Raw genomic sequence first — 19,132 nt, 5'->3', positions numbered from 1 at the left:
AGATTGGAGCAGTTCACATTAAGTTTAAATCTATTGTGTGCTCGTGTATTGTTGCAATTGAAACTGCAGTAGTCTTCGACAGGAAGGACATTGTAGCAGATGATTTTATGAGTTATACTCAGGTCATGCCGAAGACGGCAGAGTTCTAAATTTTCTAAACCCAGGATTTCAATCAAGTCTGGTGGCATAAGATATTTTGTTGTGATCAGAGGAGTGGAGAATTCTTCTTGTAAAATATTTCTGGACATGCTCAATTGTATTAATGTCCGAAATGAGGTGTGGGTTCCAGACAGGCGAGCTGTATTCAAGAATTGGTCTAGCAAATGTTTTATATGCTCTGGTTAGTAGTGTAATCTTTCTGGAGAAGAAGCTACGCAAGATTAAGTTTACAACTCTTAAAGCCTTTTTGGCGATGTAGTTGCAGTGGGCTTTGGCACTTAGATCGTTTGAACTCCAAGGTCTTTGACGGGGTGAGGGTCATCTACAAGGTCTTTGGCAGGGTGAGAGTCATCCATCAAGCTTGTATTTATTGTATTAGATATTTGGACCATCTCAATTATTCCATGCCCAAACCATCATTCTCTAACGGAGATGGAGGTAGGGTATTGTGATTCCATCACAATGTTTCTGCAGGGAGACCCTACATAATAATGTAGTTAATCATAAGGGGCGTGCATAAGAGCACCAGCATGCCTACCATCCCTGTCCTGTTTCCTTTAATTGTATTCATTTTATGTATTCAATTCATGTTTATACTTATATATATTATCTAATACGTACTCGACAAATAAATAAATAAAATAAAATAATCCTAATTTAATTGTTGAGAAGAAACATGGTTGTTTGGTAGGAAACAGCTAGGAGCCATAATTAGGAGTGGCAAAACTTTTGATCTTAAACTTGATTGAATTTAAATCTGCACTACTATTAATCTTCTCATCGTTCCCATCACCCATCTCTTTCCACTTATGACTGTATGATTATAACTTTGTTGCTTGTATCCTTATGATTTATATTGATAGTGTTTCCTGATTACTTATTTGTACCCTATGACTATCATTAAGTGTTGTACCATAGAATTCTCGATTAACATATCTTTTCCTTTATGTACACTGAGAGCATATGCATCAAGATAAATTCCTTGTGTGTCCAATCACACTTGGCCAATAAAAAATTCTATTCTATTCTATTCTATTCTATTCTATTCTATTCTATTCTATTCTATTCTATTCTATTCTATTCTATTCTAACCTCAAATCTTATTGTGTGAACATTAAAATATTAAATTACTAATATAGAATATATTAGACTACTAAACAAGGTATTTGTATTTTTCAAGATTGGGCAATTTTTAGTACTATGTCTGGACTATTGCTTTGAGGTTTGTTCTCAGACTATGACTATGAGATATTTACATTGCATAGCTTGGCAAAAATATTACTCCCCCCCACTATAAATATTAATTTTATCCATGTAGTTAAGCATGTAGTAAGTAGCCTGTTCTTCCCCCAACTAACAAAACTAGATACACCAAAAAGGAACAGTTGCTTTTATGTTTTGTCCATAGGCTGGCTGTGAAATTTCTAGTTCCTAAATATGTGGAATACTAATCTTTCCCATCTATCTATCACCAACTTTACAGAAAAATTGGTCTGGGGCAATTAAATTCATCTTGTTTCTCATTTTTGTCTGTCTGCCTCTTCAGACTAGGAAGTTTTTTAGTTTTTCTGACCGCAATGCATGCTGATTGAGTTTATCATGTTAAAGGAAGCAGGAATGGCAAATAGCATAATATTTATAAGGTGGCATCTGCTGCAAAATGTGACAATACCAAAAGGATAACGTATACTGTATGTGGTGATGTCATCATGAAACTAGCGCTCTTGCGTACTCACTGTCTGACTAGCTGTCTGATGCAAGTATCTAAGTTGGAGCACTTGCATCATGATAATTGTTACACATTTATCATTCTCACACTATCTCAATTTAGTTTAAATACCACTGTTTTTGGATTTTTTTTAAAAAAAGTTTGAAAATATTTATATGTTGATAGAAGAATTCCAGAATTTTTCTGATAACAGAACCTAAAATAACTACATTGTGCCCCATTAGGGAATGTTTTCAAAAATATTTTCCAACTCATCACTTTGGTCATTTGTTTTAATAGGATGGGTTCCAGGTTACCAATCAATTTGTACTACCAATGCATCTATTTGTAAGGCCCTTGTATGAAAAAGCAAGGAAGCTAAAGATTCATTCTTATTGTTCTTTATGGCTGGAAATACTCAAAACATCTCAAGTGCCCTTCTAAAAGTATGCTTAAACATTTCAAGTTGTGTCCCAGCAGAACACAACTGATGCAAAATAGTCTGATCAAGAACCTGGAACAAACAAGGTTGTCTTGAACAGATGGTCTTTCTAATAAAGCATTATCTAAAGAGACATTGTTGAGATTCTAGAGAACATTTAGCTATATTTCAATATAAATTAATTCTATTAATTATACAAGTAGACTATCAATTCGATAGCTAAATGATGTAATTAACAAGCAAAACATCACTTCACTATGATGGACTCATCTCATTTCCTGCAGAAATGCAGGAACTAAAAGGGGAAATATTAATTTAAATTTTAAAAGATTGAAAACTTTAATTAAAAACATAAATTTACATGGTTCTAGTCTAATACCGGGGCACAATGATGGCAGGAATATTTCCAAACAGCAAGTAATTAATGGTGACCATGATGGACCTCACTACTCTACAGTCATGAAATGCATCACCTACCACCATTAAGAGAGACATCATATAATTGCAACTTGCAATTGCACTGCCAGTTCTCCATTGTTTGTTTGACAGAAACCAGCTGTGAAGCATGCAAGTGGTAGTCACATCACTGAGGGTCACTGCAATGGTTGCAAAAGTGCCCATCAATTGTAAGGTGCCCAAATGGTGATCACATGACCGTGGGGATGTCGAGATGGTTAGTTGTAAAGTAACCTTTTCAGTGCCATAACTTTGAATGGTTGCTTAAACAGGGTAATCATTAAGCAAGGATTACCTATAACATCATTTCGCCATTCTTTTCCCACCTTAGCAAAAATGCTTCAAAAACAAAATGTTTTGCTTTTACAAATCTCCTATCCCCCATTTTTAAGGATTTCTCCAATTCCTTCAATCCCAAAAGATACTAACCCAGCTATTCGGTTTCATAAATGAATTCAAAATGTATTGTCTATCTAATGGCTAACATCTACCAATTTCTCCCTAGGAATCATATCTTGGGGAACAGCAACTCCTATGGATGTTGTGAAATGTCGTATCCAAGCAGATGGAGTTTACTTAAACAAATACAAAGGAGTCATTGACTGTATCTATCAAAGTTACAATACTGAAGGTCTAAAAGTAAGCACTGACCTTTTGAGAATGCCATCTCATTATTGGTAACAAATTTAATATGAATAAATTATCCATGGGAAGTGGGGGAGCACATAGGGTCAGAATGACAAAAGCTTCATCACACCGCAAATTTTAGGTATGCATGAATATCATGTAGAAAAAAAGTGGTACAAAAATGCTTTCATTAGTCATATCTCTTTACCTTCCAACCCACCAATGGATATTGATAAATATACCGTAGTTATAATGAAAAAAAATCAGTTTACAAGGACTCAAGCACAGGAGCTAACTAAATCTATCTGCAGCACTGACTGCAATTACTCATGCTTGCTCTTTGTTTCACGAGAAGTCTTATTGAGGAAAATTGCTCTGCTTACTTTATGTACCAACACCTGGGGCTTACACCTCATCATCAGATTTGTCCAGTTGAACAGGAGACATCTTTGAGTGATCAGGCTCAATTGAATCCTGGCTTATTGATTCCTGAGGCTGACAATTCTGAAGCACAGGCTCAGCTGGAGTAACATCTCCAGAGCCAAGTTCAGACTCTGAACTGTGGCTCATAACAACATATGAATTTTGAAAGTGGCAACAAAAATATAGGCAACTAAAAGTAAATCAATAGGGATGTCACACATGGATTCCCTCTTTTTCTTACAACATGTTACTGGTGGTAGATCAGTAGTTCCAATTCAGTTCTCCTGCTATTTTGGAACAATTCCTGGACTGCTCAAGAAAGTCGTCCCAGTTAGCTGTAGACTTCATGCAATTTCATTTATCAGCTCACAAACTCAGGTATAGCAATGAGAGGTGAGGGAATGGTTCATTAGAGGTCTACCTCCTATGCAAAGAGCCACCAGTATTTTGAGCATTATCGTTCATTGAGATAGTTGGTATTACAAAATAACATGATTTTCATCAAGAATGAAATGTGCATTACTCTGAATCCTTGCTCAGCAACCCCAAGAAGTACTGGAGGTAGGTCATGGGGTTGCTTTGGGAACCATCTTCCAAAGCATGATTTGCACAACCCTTTATTGAAGCAAAACATCCTTTCCAAGCTTCACAAAACTGTATTGGGCAAATGAAATAGCCTGATGACTACGTGTTTGAAGCAAAGCAGTGGAATATCGTGTTCATAATTCTATTTTTCTTTTGATCTTACTAACAGAAATAAGACTCTCTTTTTTTTTGTCCAAATATAAAAATAAGACTTTTCTGGTAGGATGCACGTCATTTTCCAATATCATTTTCCCCTGGTTTTTTCCCTTCCGTAATTAGTGGAAGGAGTTGATATTTCTCATTGTATATCGTGTGTCCTAAATATTCCAATTTTCTTTCATATAATATTCATAAATTAGGTTTTCTTTTTGAGGAAGTCATTTTGTATACATTCAACCATGATATTTTAAATAATTTATAAATCCAAGTCTTCTATTCTGCTGATAGCATCAGTTGGCAGGACCTTGTACAATTTATCAATGGAGTTATGGCCTTAAGTCCCAAAACTTAATAAATTGTTTTTTACTTTTCAAAATAACTTATTTTTCAAAAAGTTATTCTTGTATTTTCAATCCTGCTCCATCTATTCAATCTTGCTACAAACCCATTTATAATTCAAAATACAGCTCAGAAATTTATACTGTTACACTCCACAAGTATTTTTCTGCAGGCATAGTAGTTGGTTCAATAGTATCAATATGAATTTACATTGAAAATCTCAATGTTTGTCTCAGTCATCATGTTATATCAATTTACATATATCAAATCTTGCTGCTATATCTCCATGGGCATTTCCAAAGCCAGTTTCTCACTGACTGCAGGCATTCACAAGATTGTTTAATCTTGTTCTTGGTGGAAGAATGCCATTTCCCTGCTAGACAAATCCTAACATGGAATATTGTAGATTGTTTGACTAAAATAACATGATTGTACCTGTCTGGCAGTCAATGGCCTTGAAAAAGTTAAATTTAATTTTGGATGGATAGATGGATGGATGGATAATCTTCACCATTCAAAGGCGTTCCGGATATTTTGGACTAAATAGTCTAGAAATCCTTTTCAGCATGTTTACTTTGGAATTCTAAGTAGCAGAAATCACCAGGTTGAGTAAAATTGGTATGTACCTGAAAATACAGCTGCCTCCTCCTGAATTCTCACAGGAGAGAAGAAGGGGGGGGGAGACAGGTGACTGGATTTGTATATGGAAGACAAAAATGCTAATCTCACCACTCTGCAGCATCATGGTTTTAATCTGAACCTTTTTGAAGGCAAAACATTGCTTTCTGGCTCGTATTTTGGTTACAAGTGATTCATCAAACAAGTCACAGCAACAATATTTATGATGTGGTTTACAGAGTTATTTCTAATATTATGTCTACATCTGATTTATACTTGCTCTGTCCTGAGGGTAGCTGCTTCTCTTTTTTATCTTCACTTCACTTCCCCTGTGCCCTGAGGACCTCAAAACCTTTTGATAATTAGTCTCTACTGAAAATCAGAAACATGGGAGACATTGCTTCTTACCATTTTGAGGCAGTAAATTAATCCCTGCACACATACACACACACAACCCCCCAAAAAACAAGAAACACTAGAAAGCAGGCCCTAAGCATAATATATATATATTTTTAAAAAAAGAGAATGAGTAAAACAACTCTCCAGAATGTAACACACTTTCAGACATCACCCCCACAAAACCTTGGCCTCCTTCAATTCTGTGATCAAGTCCTTCTCTTTGCTCAGCTTGTGTTGTTGAGTGTGACTCTCACTCCCCAAAACACACACCTCTAATCTAAAGGATATTTTAGAGAAAAATCTGAGCAAGTAATTGCTGATATATCCTGAGAATTTCATAATCAGAATGTTGTGACTAAAAAAATTGTCAACACTACTTCCACCATCTTCAAAAAGGTCTCTTGAAGAAGGACTTTTCAGCCTGATGTCACTATTGAGCTATCTAGTCAATATCTCCATAACTAATCTTCCTTCAATTCTACAGTCTCCTTGTGAGTTCTAAAACCAACTTTTTATATATAAACGTTAAAATTTTTCAGGTTTGTGCATTGGTGCACCTTTATTTTTAAACCCAGAGTGCTTATGATTGTTTCTCTCAAAGGTGGTATGTGTGTGTAAACACACACACGCTTATAAGCAAATGGGAAATTTACTATGAAAAGTCTGATATGAGAAACATTCACATTTTTACAAACACTGAAATTTTTCAAAGCTTCCCAGAAATGTTGACACATTTCCTCTGTTACATTAAAAGAACTTTGAGTTGTGAAGATGAAATTTTACTGTAGCAGTAATTTTGTAGCCCACTCTTTTCCCCAGTAATTCGGACTATGGGTTTATGATACTATGGATACAGATGGATTTACTATATTTCTTCGATTTAAAAAAAGAAGAAAAGCTTCAGAAATAGGATGCTGAATCACAGTACAGGAGGAAAAAAGTAAGGCTAGCTTAAGCTGGTACCTGGGAAATAGGTTATGGGAAATTTCCTGACAGTTAGAACAATTAATAAGTGGAACGACTTGCCTTCAGAAGTTGTGAATGCTCCAACACTGGAAATTTTTAAGAAAATGTTGGATAACCATCTGACTGAAATGGTGTAGGGTTTCCTGCCTGGGCAGGGGGTTGGACTAGAAGGCCTCCAAGGTCCCTTCCAACTCTGATGTTATGTTATGTTATGTAAAAGAATCCACACTGTTGGAAAACCAGAGTATAATGTCTGCAGACAGTGTAGTATTACAGTGATTTTTGATTTTTACAGATTTACTGTAATAAACTGGAACCAAAGCAGAAATAGATGGATTCTACATCTCACATAAAATCTGAAGCCAATCCTGAAATGGGACAGAACATTGATAAGGAAAGTTCTTTAAGGAGACTGAATTTTATGAAATCTGAGTACTGCTCAGACAACAATTTCTAAACCTGAAGACAACAGCCCTATATTGGACTACCCTATATTGAAAACATTTGGAAGCCTAGAAGAACTTGTTATTGCAGAGTTAATAAAGGGAAGGTATAGGTGAATATAGAAAGGTACCCTCACGTTTGTATTCCCATTTGCAGTACTGACAAATAGTCACGTATCCACAGTATTTTCAGATCCTTGAGTGTCTGAGCAATTGGAAACCTCATTGTGGGAACCTTTGATCCTGATGTAGTTTCACTACACAGAATCTATCAACTGGCTCTCCTTGTATTCTTTGTGTAGGATTATAGGTTGTATGTTTTCCCCTTGTAATTGTAATATTGGATGCTAAAAGGTATATAATGCCAATATATACAATGCAGAACTTGTGGGAAATCATCTAGCTGAGCTCACTCTTCGTGTTTCTTATAAAATAATGGCGAGACGACTTCCGGTATCCGGTGGCAACGGACGTCTGGAAGGCTTCTCCTGCCTCCAGTGTCCGAATCCGGCCGCCGCCGAGGCCCTCAGGGGCCAGGTGTTCCGAAAAGGACACCTGCCGCACGGACGGCTCGCCAGGGGTCTCCCAGCCGATATACAGGACTGGGGGGACCGATGCTGGCGCGTCCTAGGCTCGGCGGGGTTCGGAGGCCACAGGCCGCGGCCATTATTTTGGTCGTCGCCTGGGCCGCTGTGCCCAGTGACACCGGGCTTTGATTTATAATTGCAGCAGCCTGGTGGTGAACAGGAACGGAGAAGAATTGAGGAATGAAGAAGGAAGGGATATCGGCAACGTGAGTGGAGTACTCCGGAGTGCGGGGGTTTTCTCCCTGCGACTGGAAGGAGTACGAATCACTTTGGAGAGGAGAACTTAAAATAATAAGATTACCGGTTTTGTGGAGCTCTGGAGAGAAGAGGTGATGGAGAAATTTAGGAGGAGGGTTTGAGGCCCCCTCCTCTGGGGAACAATGGTGGCGTCCAGCTTCCGCCTTCATTATGAGAATCTTGATGACATCACTTCCCTTCGGTTTCCTGGTTGACTAACTGTACTCTGGACTCGTTGCTCCTGTGAGTGCCCCCTGGTGGATCCGGAGGAAATTATAAGGATACTGTGCTTGCCTGAGGACTTTAAAAATTTTTTTTTAATGGCAAAAGGTCAGAGACCAACTGCTGGAGAAATGGAGAGAATTTTGGAAAAGTTATCTAATATGGACAAGAAACTGATGAAATAAGAGCAGAAATTGTGACTATCCAAAAGGACTTAAAGGATACTCAACAAGTCTCAGCAGAAAATAAGCAGAAAGTGGAAGGTTTGAGGGTGAGATGCGGGCAGTGCAGAAAAGAGGGAGACGACAAGCAATGCTGTGCTTGGATTACAGATGGATAAAATGTCTTATTTCCTTAGGTTTCAAAATTTGGAAGAAGTGGACCAAGAAGATTTGAGAGATGTTGTGACTAAACTGTTGGGAGAATTTCTTGGGAGAGGTGTTGATTTTATGAATTGGGATGTGGATCGAGTTTATAGAGTTAATTCACAATATGCACGCACGCATGCAGTTCCTAGAGAGGTTCATGTCAAATTCGTGAAAAGAGAGACGAGATGAAATTCTTAGAAAACATAGGAGTGGGGCACTGACTTATAGGGGCAGGGAGATAGCCATTCTGAGGCAGATTCCCAGACAGGTACGTGAAATGAGAAAGAAATATTACTTTTGTCAAGCAAATTGTACCAGAAGGAGTAGGCTTCAGATGGCTGATGCCAGAGGGATTGATGATTTTCCGGGAGGGCATTACGAAAAAATTAGTACAATTGCGGAGGCTACGGCCTATGTGGAGGAACACAAAGCCCTCCTGGAATCAGATGACCCAGGAATTGAAGAAGGGGAGGTTATAGACCATGGGGCGGAGGCGGCTGCCGCTGTTGCGGCCCTGGGGGTGGGTCAGGCTGAACCCAGAGGTCTGGGATCCAAAACTTGGGGGTGACAAAGATATTTGGTATTGTGTTGGTTTTACTTATTCTCTTCGTATGATATTCTGATTATTCTTGACCCTTCTTTATTGTATGTAAGATTGGTAAACTTAGCTACTCAGACACCTGCTTGCCATATGGCTGTTGTATGTGTTTAAAATTTTGAGTAAAATTCTTATCACGTATAAGAAAAATGAAAATTTACCATACCTGATATGTATTTGTATAAACTTTTTTTTGACCAATAAAAACTTTTTTTGGAAAAAAAAAAAAAAAAAAAAAAAATAATGGCGAGAAAATAGACCTTTCTTCATATCTGGTTTTTCTTTCCTGTTCAAATAATTTCTTCAAAAAATATCTGACAGAAATAACATTTTCTTTTTTCTTATAATCAGGTCTTTTTCAGAGGTCTTACAGTGAATACAGTGCGAGGATTCCCTGTAAGTGCTGCCACATTCCTTGGATACGAACTTTCACTCAAAGCCTTAAGAAAAGAAGCCGAGACAAATCCTTGAATTCCAGGTCAGTTTCACAGAACCTTGAGCACTTCTAAATATGTTCCATCAGCACAATCATCTGAAAAAGATGAAAAATGGGGTGGATATCATGGACAGTATCCAGTTGTTCTCCATCTGCACAAACCATGTTTTTGGCACTTTAAAAAAAACACTTTTTAATTGTTTGAAATTTTGTTGTTTGTGGGGAAAACACACACAAAGGTAATTTAATAAGAGTTACTTCTAGGCACCAGGAGTGAAATGCTCCCGGTTTGTACCGGATCAGCCGATCTGGTAGCAATGGCAGCGGGTGGTTTGGAGAACCGGTAGCAAAAACCCCTGCCCCTCCCCCCCCACCCATGACCACCCAATCGCCCGGTCACCCACTTGCCCGCTTGCCGCTTCTTTCCGGCTCGCTCGCTTTTCCTGCCCGAATAGTATAGGTTGTAAAAATGCTTTTAAAGGGTAAAAAAGAGGCTCTGACGATCACAGCTGAGCTGTGCGATCGTCAGAGCCTCTTTTTTTACTTTTAAAAGCATTTTTTACAACCTATTTGGCCGAATAGGTTGTAAAAAATGCTTTTGAAAGTAAAAAAAAAGATTGTGCGCCACAGCTGATCACACCTCTCCCTGCGTGCTGTTCTACTTACCCCATGCCTCCTTTTGCCGTGCACTGTGCGCGGACACCTCACATTTGGTGCGTGGTGTGCACTGCACATGTGAGTGCATGTTTGGCACACATGTGCAGCTAGCGAACCAGTAATAAATTGGATCAGATTTCACCACTGCTAGGCACCCTGCCCGCCCTCAAGAAAATTATAAACAGTAATATATGAAGGTTAATGAAAAGCAACGTCTCTACTTTCTGAATTTTAATTTAATTAGTGATACTGTAATTAATAAAACAAATTATTCTTGAAATGAATCTTTTTGTTATCAGTATTTATTTCTGCATGCAATGACCGCTATTGGCTGCATACTTCTGCCACCAATGAGATAAACTGCTTAAAAAAAGGAACAACACCCCCACCCTCATACTTTTGTCTCTTGAACCAGATCCTGGCAGTCTTTTCTATTTCTTGAGACAAACAGATGCCAACTGTTCCGTCGATTTGTGGGAAAGGGTGAAAGTTAAATGGTACGAAATCTACTCTGATATGAATACCATATCCAGAGTGTGCCCACTATCCTGCATCGGGAACTGGATGACCTAGGATAGGCCCATGGCTGTCATGAAGACCATGCACTCCCAAGCCATCTCAGACCCCATTCCTAGGAAAGGCAGATTAAAATTTCCCCCAAAACTGTAAGTCTGAAGAATTCCCGTCATCAACCCAGAAATGGACTCAAGGAACAGCAGGTAAGAAAGCTGCTATGCAGAAGAGAGGCTAGTACAACAGCAACAATCTTGTCCGATCACTAGAACTCAACTTAGTGAACAGGGATTCAATCTGGAATCTTTCAAATCTGGAAATCTATAGCATAGCACCCCTGAAGACCATAATATAAGGGGACTCCCAGATGACAGTCACGTCACTTTTCTAGGGGTCAACAGAATCATCACCATACACGATGTATGCTTAGTGAATTTTAAGTGAAAGAACTCTCAAAATCCAACTGTGTCAAAAATTCAACTGTTTCTTAGTCATTATAAAGCAAAGGCAGAATAATTGCTAGCTGTAAGTGTACTAACTAAAACATAACACTGACATCTACTGGTTTCCACCTATTACAGCAACCTTTGTTAGAGTGGCAATTAGAACGGGTCAATTTTAATTCTTTGTTTTACTATAGTAAAACAATGAAAGCTACGGAAAAGTAGATGGTAAATGAGAATTCCCTTTAACAGAGATGGTGAAACAAGAGAAAGACGCTATAAATCAATTTTGGCTGCTTATGCAAAGCTGTTTAATATAAACACTTTGTTGTCTTGCATCTGGAACTTCTTGTTAAAAATTACTCGTTTTTACTGTAGCAGCATTGAAAAATTGCCTAATTACATTAATAATATGGCAGTGCCCTCCTGTGGTCTAACACAGCATTACTATTTGTAACGGGAAAAGAAGAACAGAAAAACAACAAAAGTCTAGATGAATTGTTGAATAGAAGAAAAATTAGGAAACTTTTACGAGTATTCTATGCCAGATTAAAGCAGTTCCGAATCTCTGCATTCCCAATATCAGCAGAACTGAAAAGCTAAGATGGTTTATTTGAAAATAGGGCAGAAGACATATTGAAAATTAATCATAAATGCTTCTGACCTCAAATGAGCACAGCATCTTTCAGATTTTATTAAAGCAGTTGTGTGTCCCACCCACCGCTTTTTTTTTTTTTTGCAGATTTCCATTTGAATATCTTTAAAACAGCTACATCTCTTTTCAGGTCATGTGTTAATTAAGTGGTCCAGGCTACTGAATACTTTTCTCCTCTCTCTTTTGAAATTGTAGGTGCAAGTCTTTTTATTGTGTTTGAACCTGAAGTAGCTTGGGCCAGGGAGATCATTTCCATTATTCTTGACATTTCAAGCTAACAGAAGACAATTACTATTCAAAGAACTTCTGAAGTTTTCAAGACTGAAAACAATGGCAGTGTGGAAGTTCCCTCAGTTAAAGTATTAGAGGACAGGTTAAAGAGACCTAAACATTACATAGAAGAGGTAGAACTGTGTATATCGCAGGTAATTCATCTTCAAGTTAAATGAGAAACTTAAACTTAACATCTTGAATTTAAATGAGAAATTCATTCTCACTGTGTCATGCTAAGAATATTGCAAGGACTCAATGTGAACAGCCTGGATAAATTGCCACTGCCAAAAAGCAACGGATACAAAGCCAATCTGACTTGATTGGCTATTTCACATAGATGGAATTGTAGAATCATAGGGGTGGAAGGGATCTCGGAGGTCTTCTAGTCTAATACTGTCCTAGGCAGGAGTCCTTATTCCATCCCAAATAAATGGTTTTCCAATCTTTTCTTGAAAACCACCAGCGACGGAGCACCCATAACTCTAGGAGGCAAGGTGTTCCATTGACTAATTGTTCTGTCAGGAAGTTTTCCTTACTTTCTGGTTGGATCTCTCTCTGAGCTTCCACCCATTGCTTCTTGTCCTGCCCTCAGGTACATTGGAGAATAAATCAATCCCCTCTTCCCTGTGAAAGCCCTTTGAGTATTGGAAAACAGCTATCATGGTCACTCTTAAACCTTGTTTTTGTTAGGTTAAACATTCCTAAATTTAGCCTCCAAACCTCTCACCATCACTATTGCTCTTCTCTGCACTCTTTCTAGGACATATTTTCTGTATTGTGGTGACCAGGACTGAATGTAGTATTTCAAGTGGGGCCATACTAGTACAATACAGAGTGGTGCTATTACTTCTTGTGTTCCGCTATCCCAGATGATGCAGCCTAGGACTGCATTGCCTTTTTTGTCAACTGCAACACACTGCAGGATCATACTTAAGGTTCCCTCTCACAGGTATTACTGTTGAGCCAGGTACTGACTATTTTGTACCTATGCATTTGGTTGTTTTTGTTGTGGTCTGCCAGCAGCCTGCGGAGCTGGCAGCGGAGTCAAACAGTGAGGCTAGGGAGGAACAGACTCCATTCCTGGAGTCTGGGGAAGGTCCGGATGAGGGCTCTGCGTCGGAGGCAGAGATGGGGCCAGGGCCATCTGGGAGTTATGCGCGGACTCTGAGTCCTCCAGAGTCGGACAGCAGAGAGGCAGAGGAACAGGAGGAATCTGTTCCTAGTGTGCGCATGCACAAAGCTGCCAGAAGGCAAGAACAGCTAAAACAAAAGGGACGACTTGGGAGTAAGGACTGGAGATGATTGGCCCCTCCCGTAAGGCTTAAAAGAGGAGCAAAGGCACATGGGTCATTTGAAGGAAAGCAACGTTGTTAATTCTGTTCCCAGTCGGCATCTCTGTTTGATTCTGGATTCAGTGTGGTTTCACCAAGCCGGTCTTTGGCAGCGTGTCAAGGGAGATAAAGGTTGGTGATTATCCCGAAGGACTTCTCCCGCAACTAATTGGGACTCGGCTGTGAATGGAAGTAATTCACAGCTGTTGCAATAAAAAAGGTTTTTGGGACTAATTGTGTGTCTTAATGACTCAGTAAGCCTAGGTCACAACAATTCTTGTCTAAGTGTAGGGTCTTATTTTTCTCACCGCTGAACTGCATCTTATTCGATGCATTATTGAATCAGTTTCTGTGCATTTGCAAAGGAATGTTTGTATGAATAAAATGTTGGGTCCCAACAGAAGTAGGGTCTACAGTGCTTATTTCAGATGTTTTGAAGGAGTTCTTTCCTCAAACTGTTATTGAAAGAAAACACATATTTAAAGATTTCCATAGCCCTAAAAATTGCTGAGTACAGATTCACTATCCATATACCCATGAATGAGGCAGTTACCATAGCATCTTCCTCTGCTGGATAGAGAAAAGTTTTGGCCTATTCAAAGAAGAGATTTTTAGGGAAAATGTGGGATTAAGGAATGGGGCTGACTTAACTTGAAATCTCGAGGAAGTTAGAGAATGTGTTTCCAATGCCACTATTAAGTCCTATACTTCTCCAAGTCAATCCTAGTTCCTTTATTACTTTCTTGTTTTTACTTAAAACTCAGCTCTGCAGAATTATACCATTTGGGATAAGAGACATTGGCAATCAAAGTTGCCTTGAAACTTGGTGTCGCGTCACCATTTAGAAAAAGCCTGCCACCAGGGAGAAGTACACACTGATCATCAGCATTTCAGAGTATTTACAAACTGCCATAAGCTCAACCAGCATCAGGTGATAATCAATGTTCCTATTTCAACTTCTGAATAGCCAATAGCCAGTAGCCACAACAAGCTGAGGCCCCTGAAATCAGAAAATTATGATTGCAAAATATTTATCTCCTCTCAAAAAATATCATCTTCTGGAAAAGTTTTTATAATCATCGTGGTGGCTTTGGATCAGGAAAAGAACACATAATCCAAAATTGCCCATCATGGAATTGAAAGATACTCCTAGAAGACATTTTCAAAACTTTCATCAGCTTCTTGCAGATGAACAGACCTCCATATTGTTTATTCATAGGCAGATTTCAAAACTGCATTTTTTGATACAAATATAGGCACCATTGTTAACCATCTAGATACAAGATTCCATAATATGCCAGTCATTTCCTGTTTTCCAGTGCTGAAGCTCATGATTGAAATGAGTTTGACTTTTTTTACCATTACTCCAAAAATGGCAATCTTGTTGTTTTAAACTATGATAGCACCAAACAAGAATATTTGTATAAAAAAATTATTAAAAACCAGTCAAAAATTAAATAGCTTCCCACATGTTTATTAATTATAATAAATTAATTAGTAGGCTTATAATTTCCTGAATAATTTCTATCCACTTTTGATTACTTGGAAATAAGTATTACCACTGCTAATTCAATGAACGTATATGACACTGGGCATAATCTTATAATCTCATAAGCATGACTGGGCAGCTAACAATAAAAAAACCAAGTTTAAAACAATAAAGATAATATAATTTAGTAGCCAAGAACACTCAATTAATACAAAATGGGCTCAGCCATACTACAATATCAGGTCTCCAGCCTTGATGCCAAAGCCAGGGTTTCAATGCTTTGCAAAAGACCAGATGGGTAAATCTCATCTCTGGGGGAATGATTTTCCAGAGAGAGGGTGGCAAAAAAGGGTTTTTTCTTAGGCCCAACTGCCTGGCACCTTCTTGTGGATGGGACCCAGATAGTGCCTCTCCTATGGCCCCGTCTAATGTCTTATGTATGGCAAATTCCTAACATTTGAGTTCCCACTCTCCCTGTGGTTGTTGTGTGCTTAGTCACCATTCTATATCTATGTTGTTTATTATTATATGAATTTTTCACTTTTTTGTTTGCTTTTATGTTATATGCTCCCAAGTCAGCTGTCTGAGTTGGGTGGCCTTACAAATCTTAGAATAATCAAATTTATTCTTGACTTCTGTGAGTGAAGAGACATCCTTCACATACACCTAAGCTTTTTAACTTCAAATGCTGCATTTCTTGCACAAATATACTCGCAAACTATATTATTATTTGCTTGCCAACCTAATCTATTTTAAAATATGGGAAAGTATGAAAATTATTTTCAAAAACAGGTCAAGATGAAATAACATCAATTTTACAAATAAAACCTGACTTTTTTTGTCTAAAAGGCTATTCAGAACTTCTACAAGGTTGGGCATTTTCAATCTTGACAAGCAATCCAAATACTTGCCTAGGTTAGATTTTTTTTAAAAAGAGAAGCAATTGTTTATTCTAAAAATAAAGAACAAAACAAATTGCCTAGACCACTTGAAGAATATTTCTCGTGACATGGTCCTGAAAACTGCTTGGTGACTAATAAGTCTATTAGGCATCTTCTTGAATGTGACATACTAACCTACTTCAAAGATATTTATGTTGTTCCCATTTCTGTCTCTTTGGCAATTCTAATCCAGTAGAACTACAGTATCTAACTATGGTAAGATTTAGTTATCAAGAATTGGATTGATAGTTGGAGTTAATTCTACTACCGGTAAGTGGAATAAAATGATACAATTTTGCACAAGTGTGCATTGCTTTCCTACTCCAGCCCAATAATGTGCATTTTTATTACTAAAATCTGTCTACATATAGTTTGCAAAACACCCCATTCTGTGACTTGTACCAAAAGATACATCATTGAGGATGTCAAGGAAATTTTTTTCTGCTAATGTATTTGCAGTAGGAAATACAATTTCTCCCAATCTCAAAATTCAAGAGTAAGTTCCTGGGACGATGTATTTTTTTCAAAAAAGTGTTAGAATAATAAAATGAGGCTATTCTGTAAAAAATCCTAGGACACTGCAGAATGTCCTAGAAATCTGTAACTAATAAACCCTCATTTTATGTATACCCTCAGCATGTATATCTGTATAAATAAATATTGTCTTCAGTGACCTGATTCCAAGGAAAGCCAAGTGCCAGCACCACTGAAGCTCCTTACAGTTTAGAGATGAGTGTACAAATTTAGCTATTCTGACTGGAGCAACACAGAAACCTATATAAATATTCACCAACCTTTTAAATGTGTTGGAAGAAATGTCAGTTCCAAGTGTGGAGAAAGATACTGGAAACATGGAGACTGCTTGTAAAGATGGTTTAATGGTAGACAGGACTACATGGTTTTGAGGTCCTGGGCAAAAAAGCACATGAGTGAAAGAGACAGAAAGAGAGATTTATACCCTCTGTTGGGCTTTGAATTTGAGCTTGTATTCTGATTGGTTGTCAGACTCCCATGGGGCCATGCAGGGATAACTTTGTAGATTGTCTTTTGAGTCCCAGGTCTGGTTGAATCTTGCTGGGTGATGATGTAATGAAGGGTTTTTTGGGCAATTCCTATTATGGCTGAGAGATAATCCTACCTTTGTTGGATCTTGGTTGAGGGCATTTGCTTATGAATAGATCTAGCTATCTCTTTATTTCTTAAGTGCCAACATCCGCTATGGGCTATTGAGAGTGTGGGGGAGTGTGTCTGCTTCCTGCCTAAAAACATGTTTCTCCATTTCTCATCCAGGGAGGTATAATGTTTTGCCTTTGTAATATTTCCTAGAATATTTCATTTTCCTAGGAGAGGGGTAGGTACTAACTTCCTACAAACATGTAATAAATACAAAGCAAAGCCCCCTACCTCCACAATGCAGACAAATTCATACAACAAATTAAAACAAAAGTGATTCTGCCCAAGACCGGAGGTACTTTGATGACAAAAAATTCCTTGAGAATCCCATCTTCCATAAACCTAAGGCATGTAAACAATGCAACAGCCAATCATTCAAAACTTCCAGAATTATGATTTTTCATCTGCAGAATCCCAGCTCCCTATTACAGAGGTCAAATAGCAAAGAGGAAATTTCTTATTTGTCTCTGGAAGAGTGCTCCTTTAACACATTTCTGTAGCTATTTTTATATTATGCCTAGTTTTGCTGATAAAATGTAGGCCACATTCACCATTGCTAGAAACATTATGTGATACCCATAGTATATATTTTTTGCTATACTAAATATATGTGGCCTTAACTTACAAGTCATAAACTTAGAAACAGTTTAGAACCAATGAGTATTTCTGAAATAGCCATCCCATAAACCTGTGGCAGAAATAGCGGAAGTATATAAAAAAGATTTGATATCTATTAGATCTACATGAAAGATTTAAAAGATTTCACCTTGACACAGAGATGAAAATTCTCCATCTGCAAAAAGATGCACGCTAATGTCCTTCATACAAGTTTCATTATTGGTGGATCTCATTCCCTCCTAGAGCAAACCTCTACACGCAGAGAGGTCTTCAAACTTGGCAGCTTTAAGTCTTGTGGACTTCAACTCCCAGAATTCTCCAGCCAGCAGAGCATAGCTGGCTGGAGAATTCTGGGAGTTGAAGTCCACAAATCTTAAAGCTGCCAAGTTTGAAGATCTCTGGTCTACATCCTCAATTTTTCGAGGGTTGCCTATAAATCAGACTTGACTCTTGGCAAATGACTGGACTAATCCCTGCGGTTTTCTTGGCAACGTTTTCGGAAGCGGCTTTGCCATTGCCTGCTACTTAGGGCTGAGAGAGAGGGACTGGCTCAAGGCCACACTAACTGCCTCCTCGTTTCTAGACTAGCACCTTAACCACGACGCCAAACTGGTTCTCTTACAACCTCAATTACCAGCGATAATTTTACAGTTGAATAGCGCAACGCTTGCAGCTAATTCATGAGGAAGCCCCGGAACTGAACGGGATTTTAGCTAATAATAATAATAATAATAATATGCGATTTACTGGTTTTTATTTTTTATTTAAAAAAAAACCCTGCCTTTGCAGCTTGAGAGTCGCCTTGACGTTTTGATTTCCTCTTTTTTACTATCACAAAATGTTTCGCATTAACTCCACACCATCTTCCCCTTTCTCCGCATCTTTGCTTACAGACTCTAAACCCCACGTATTAAAAAAAAAAAAAAAAAGGTAGGCGACCCGCTAAGTTTCCCGATGTGGTAAAACTGCACTTTCTACCATCTTAAAAACGCCCACAAAACCCGCTTCGAGCCCAAAATGGTAGCAACGATCACGTGACGATTTTCTTTCCCTTTCTCCCCCACCTCCGCGCCCGGCGCATGCGTTGTCTTTCCCTCCTTTCAACCGGGGCGCGGGGGGTGGGTGGGTTGGGGAAGAAAAGGTAGTTACCTTCGACGTCCGCAAGGGAGCGGAAGAGAGCGACGACAAGTTCGAGCTTCCGAATCTGGGTCAACCAGGTGCGTATTCAGGCAAGCGCCTGCGCGGAAAGAACACGTCGGTGGGCGGG

At 38.5% G+C, this 19,132-nt stretch overlaps 1 protein-coding gene and 1 long non-coding RNA gene across 2 annotated transcripts in view; one reads left to right on the top strand and one right to left on the bottom strand.

Annotated features, from left to right (window-relative positions):
- The window catches only part of SLC25A48 (solute carrier family 25 member 48), a 37,833-nt gene extending 27,969 nt beyond the window's left edge, over positions 1-9,864 (top strand). Inside the window, exons 6-7 of the mRNA XM_058167401.1 lie at positions 3,271-3,404; positions 9,688-9,864. Coding sequence (XP_058023384.1) covers positions 3,271-3,404; positions 9,688-9,807 — 254 coding nt within the window. The 3' untranslated portion in view covers positions 9,808-9,864. The remainder of the gene's footprint in view (positions 1-3,270; positions 3,405-9,687) is intronic.
- The window catches only part of LOC131190238 (uncharacterized), a 30,809-nt gene extending 11,707 nt beyond the window's left edge, over positions 1-19,102 (bottom strand). The window contains exons 1-3 of the long non-coding RNA XR_009153267.1: positions 19,015-19,102; positions 16,869-16,983; positions 9,503-9,868 (exon numbers count right to left, since the gene is read on the bottom strand). This is a non-coding gene — a long non-coding RNA (uncharacterized LOC131190238). The remainder of the gene's footprint in view (positions 1-9,502; positions 9,869-16,868; positions 16,984-19,014) is intronic.
- Between the last annotated feature and the right edge of the window lie 30 nt (positions 19,103-19,132).

The sequence above is a fragment of the Ahaetulla prasina genome, chromosome 2 (genome assembly GCF_028640845.1).
Source record: "Ahaetulla prasina isolate Xishuangbanna chromosome 2, ASM2864084v1, whole genome shotgun sequence".
NCBI lineage: Eukaryota > Metazoa > Chordata > Lepidosauria > Squamata > Colubridae > Ahaetulla > Ahaetulla prasina.
Note: the sequence above shows the minus strand (reverse complement) of the source record. Positions and strands in the feature narration are given on the sequence as shown.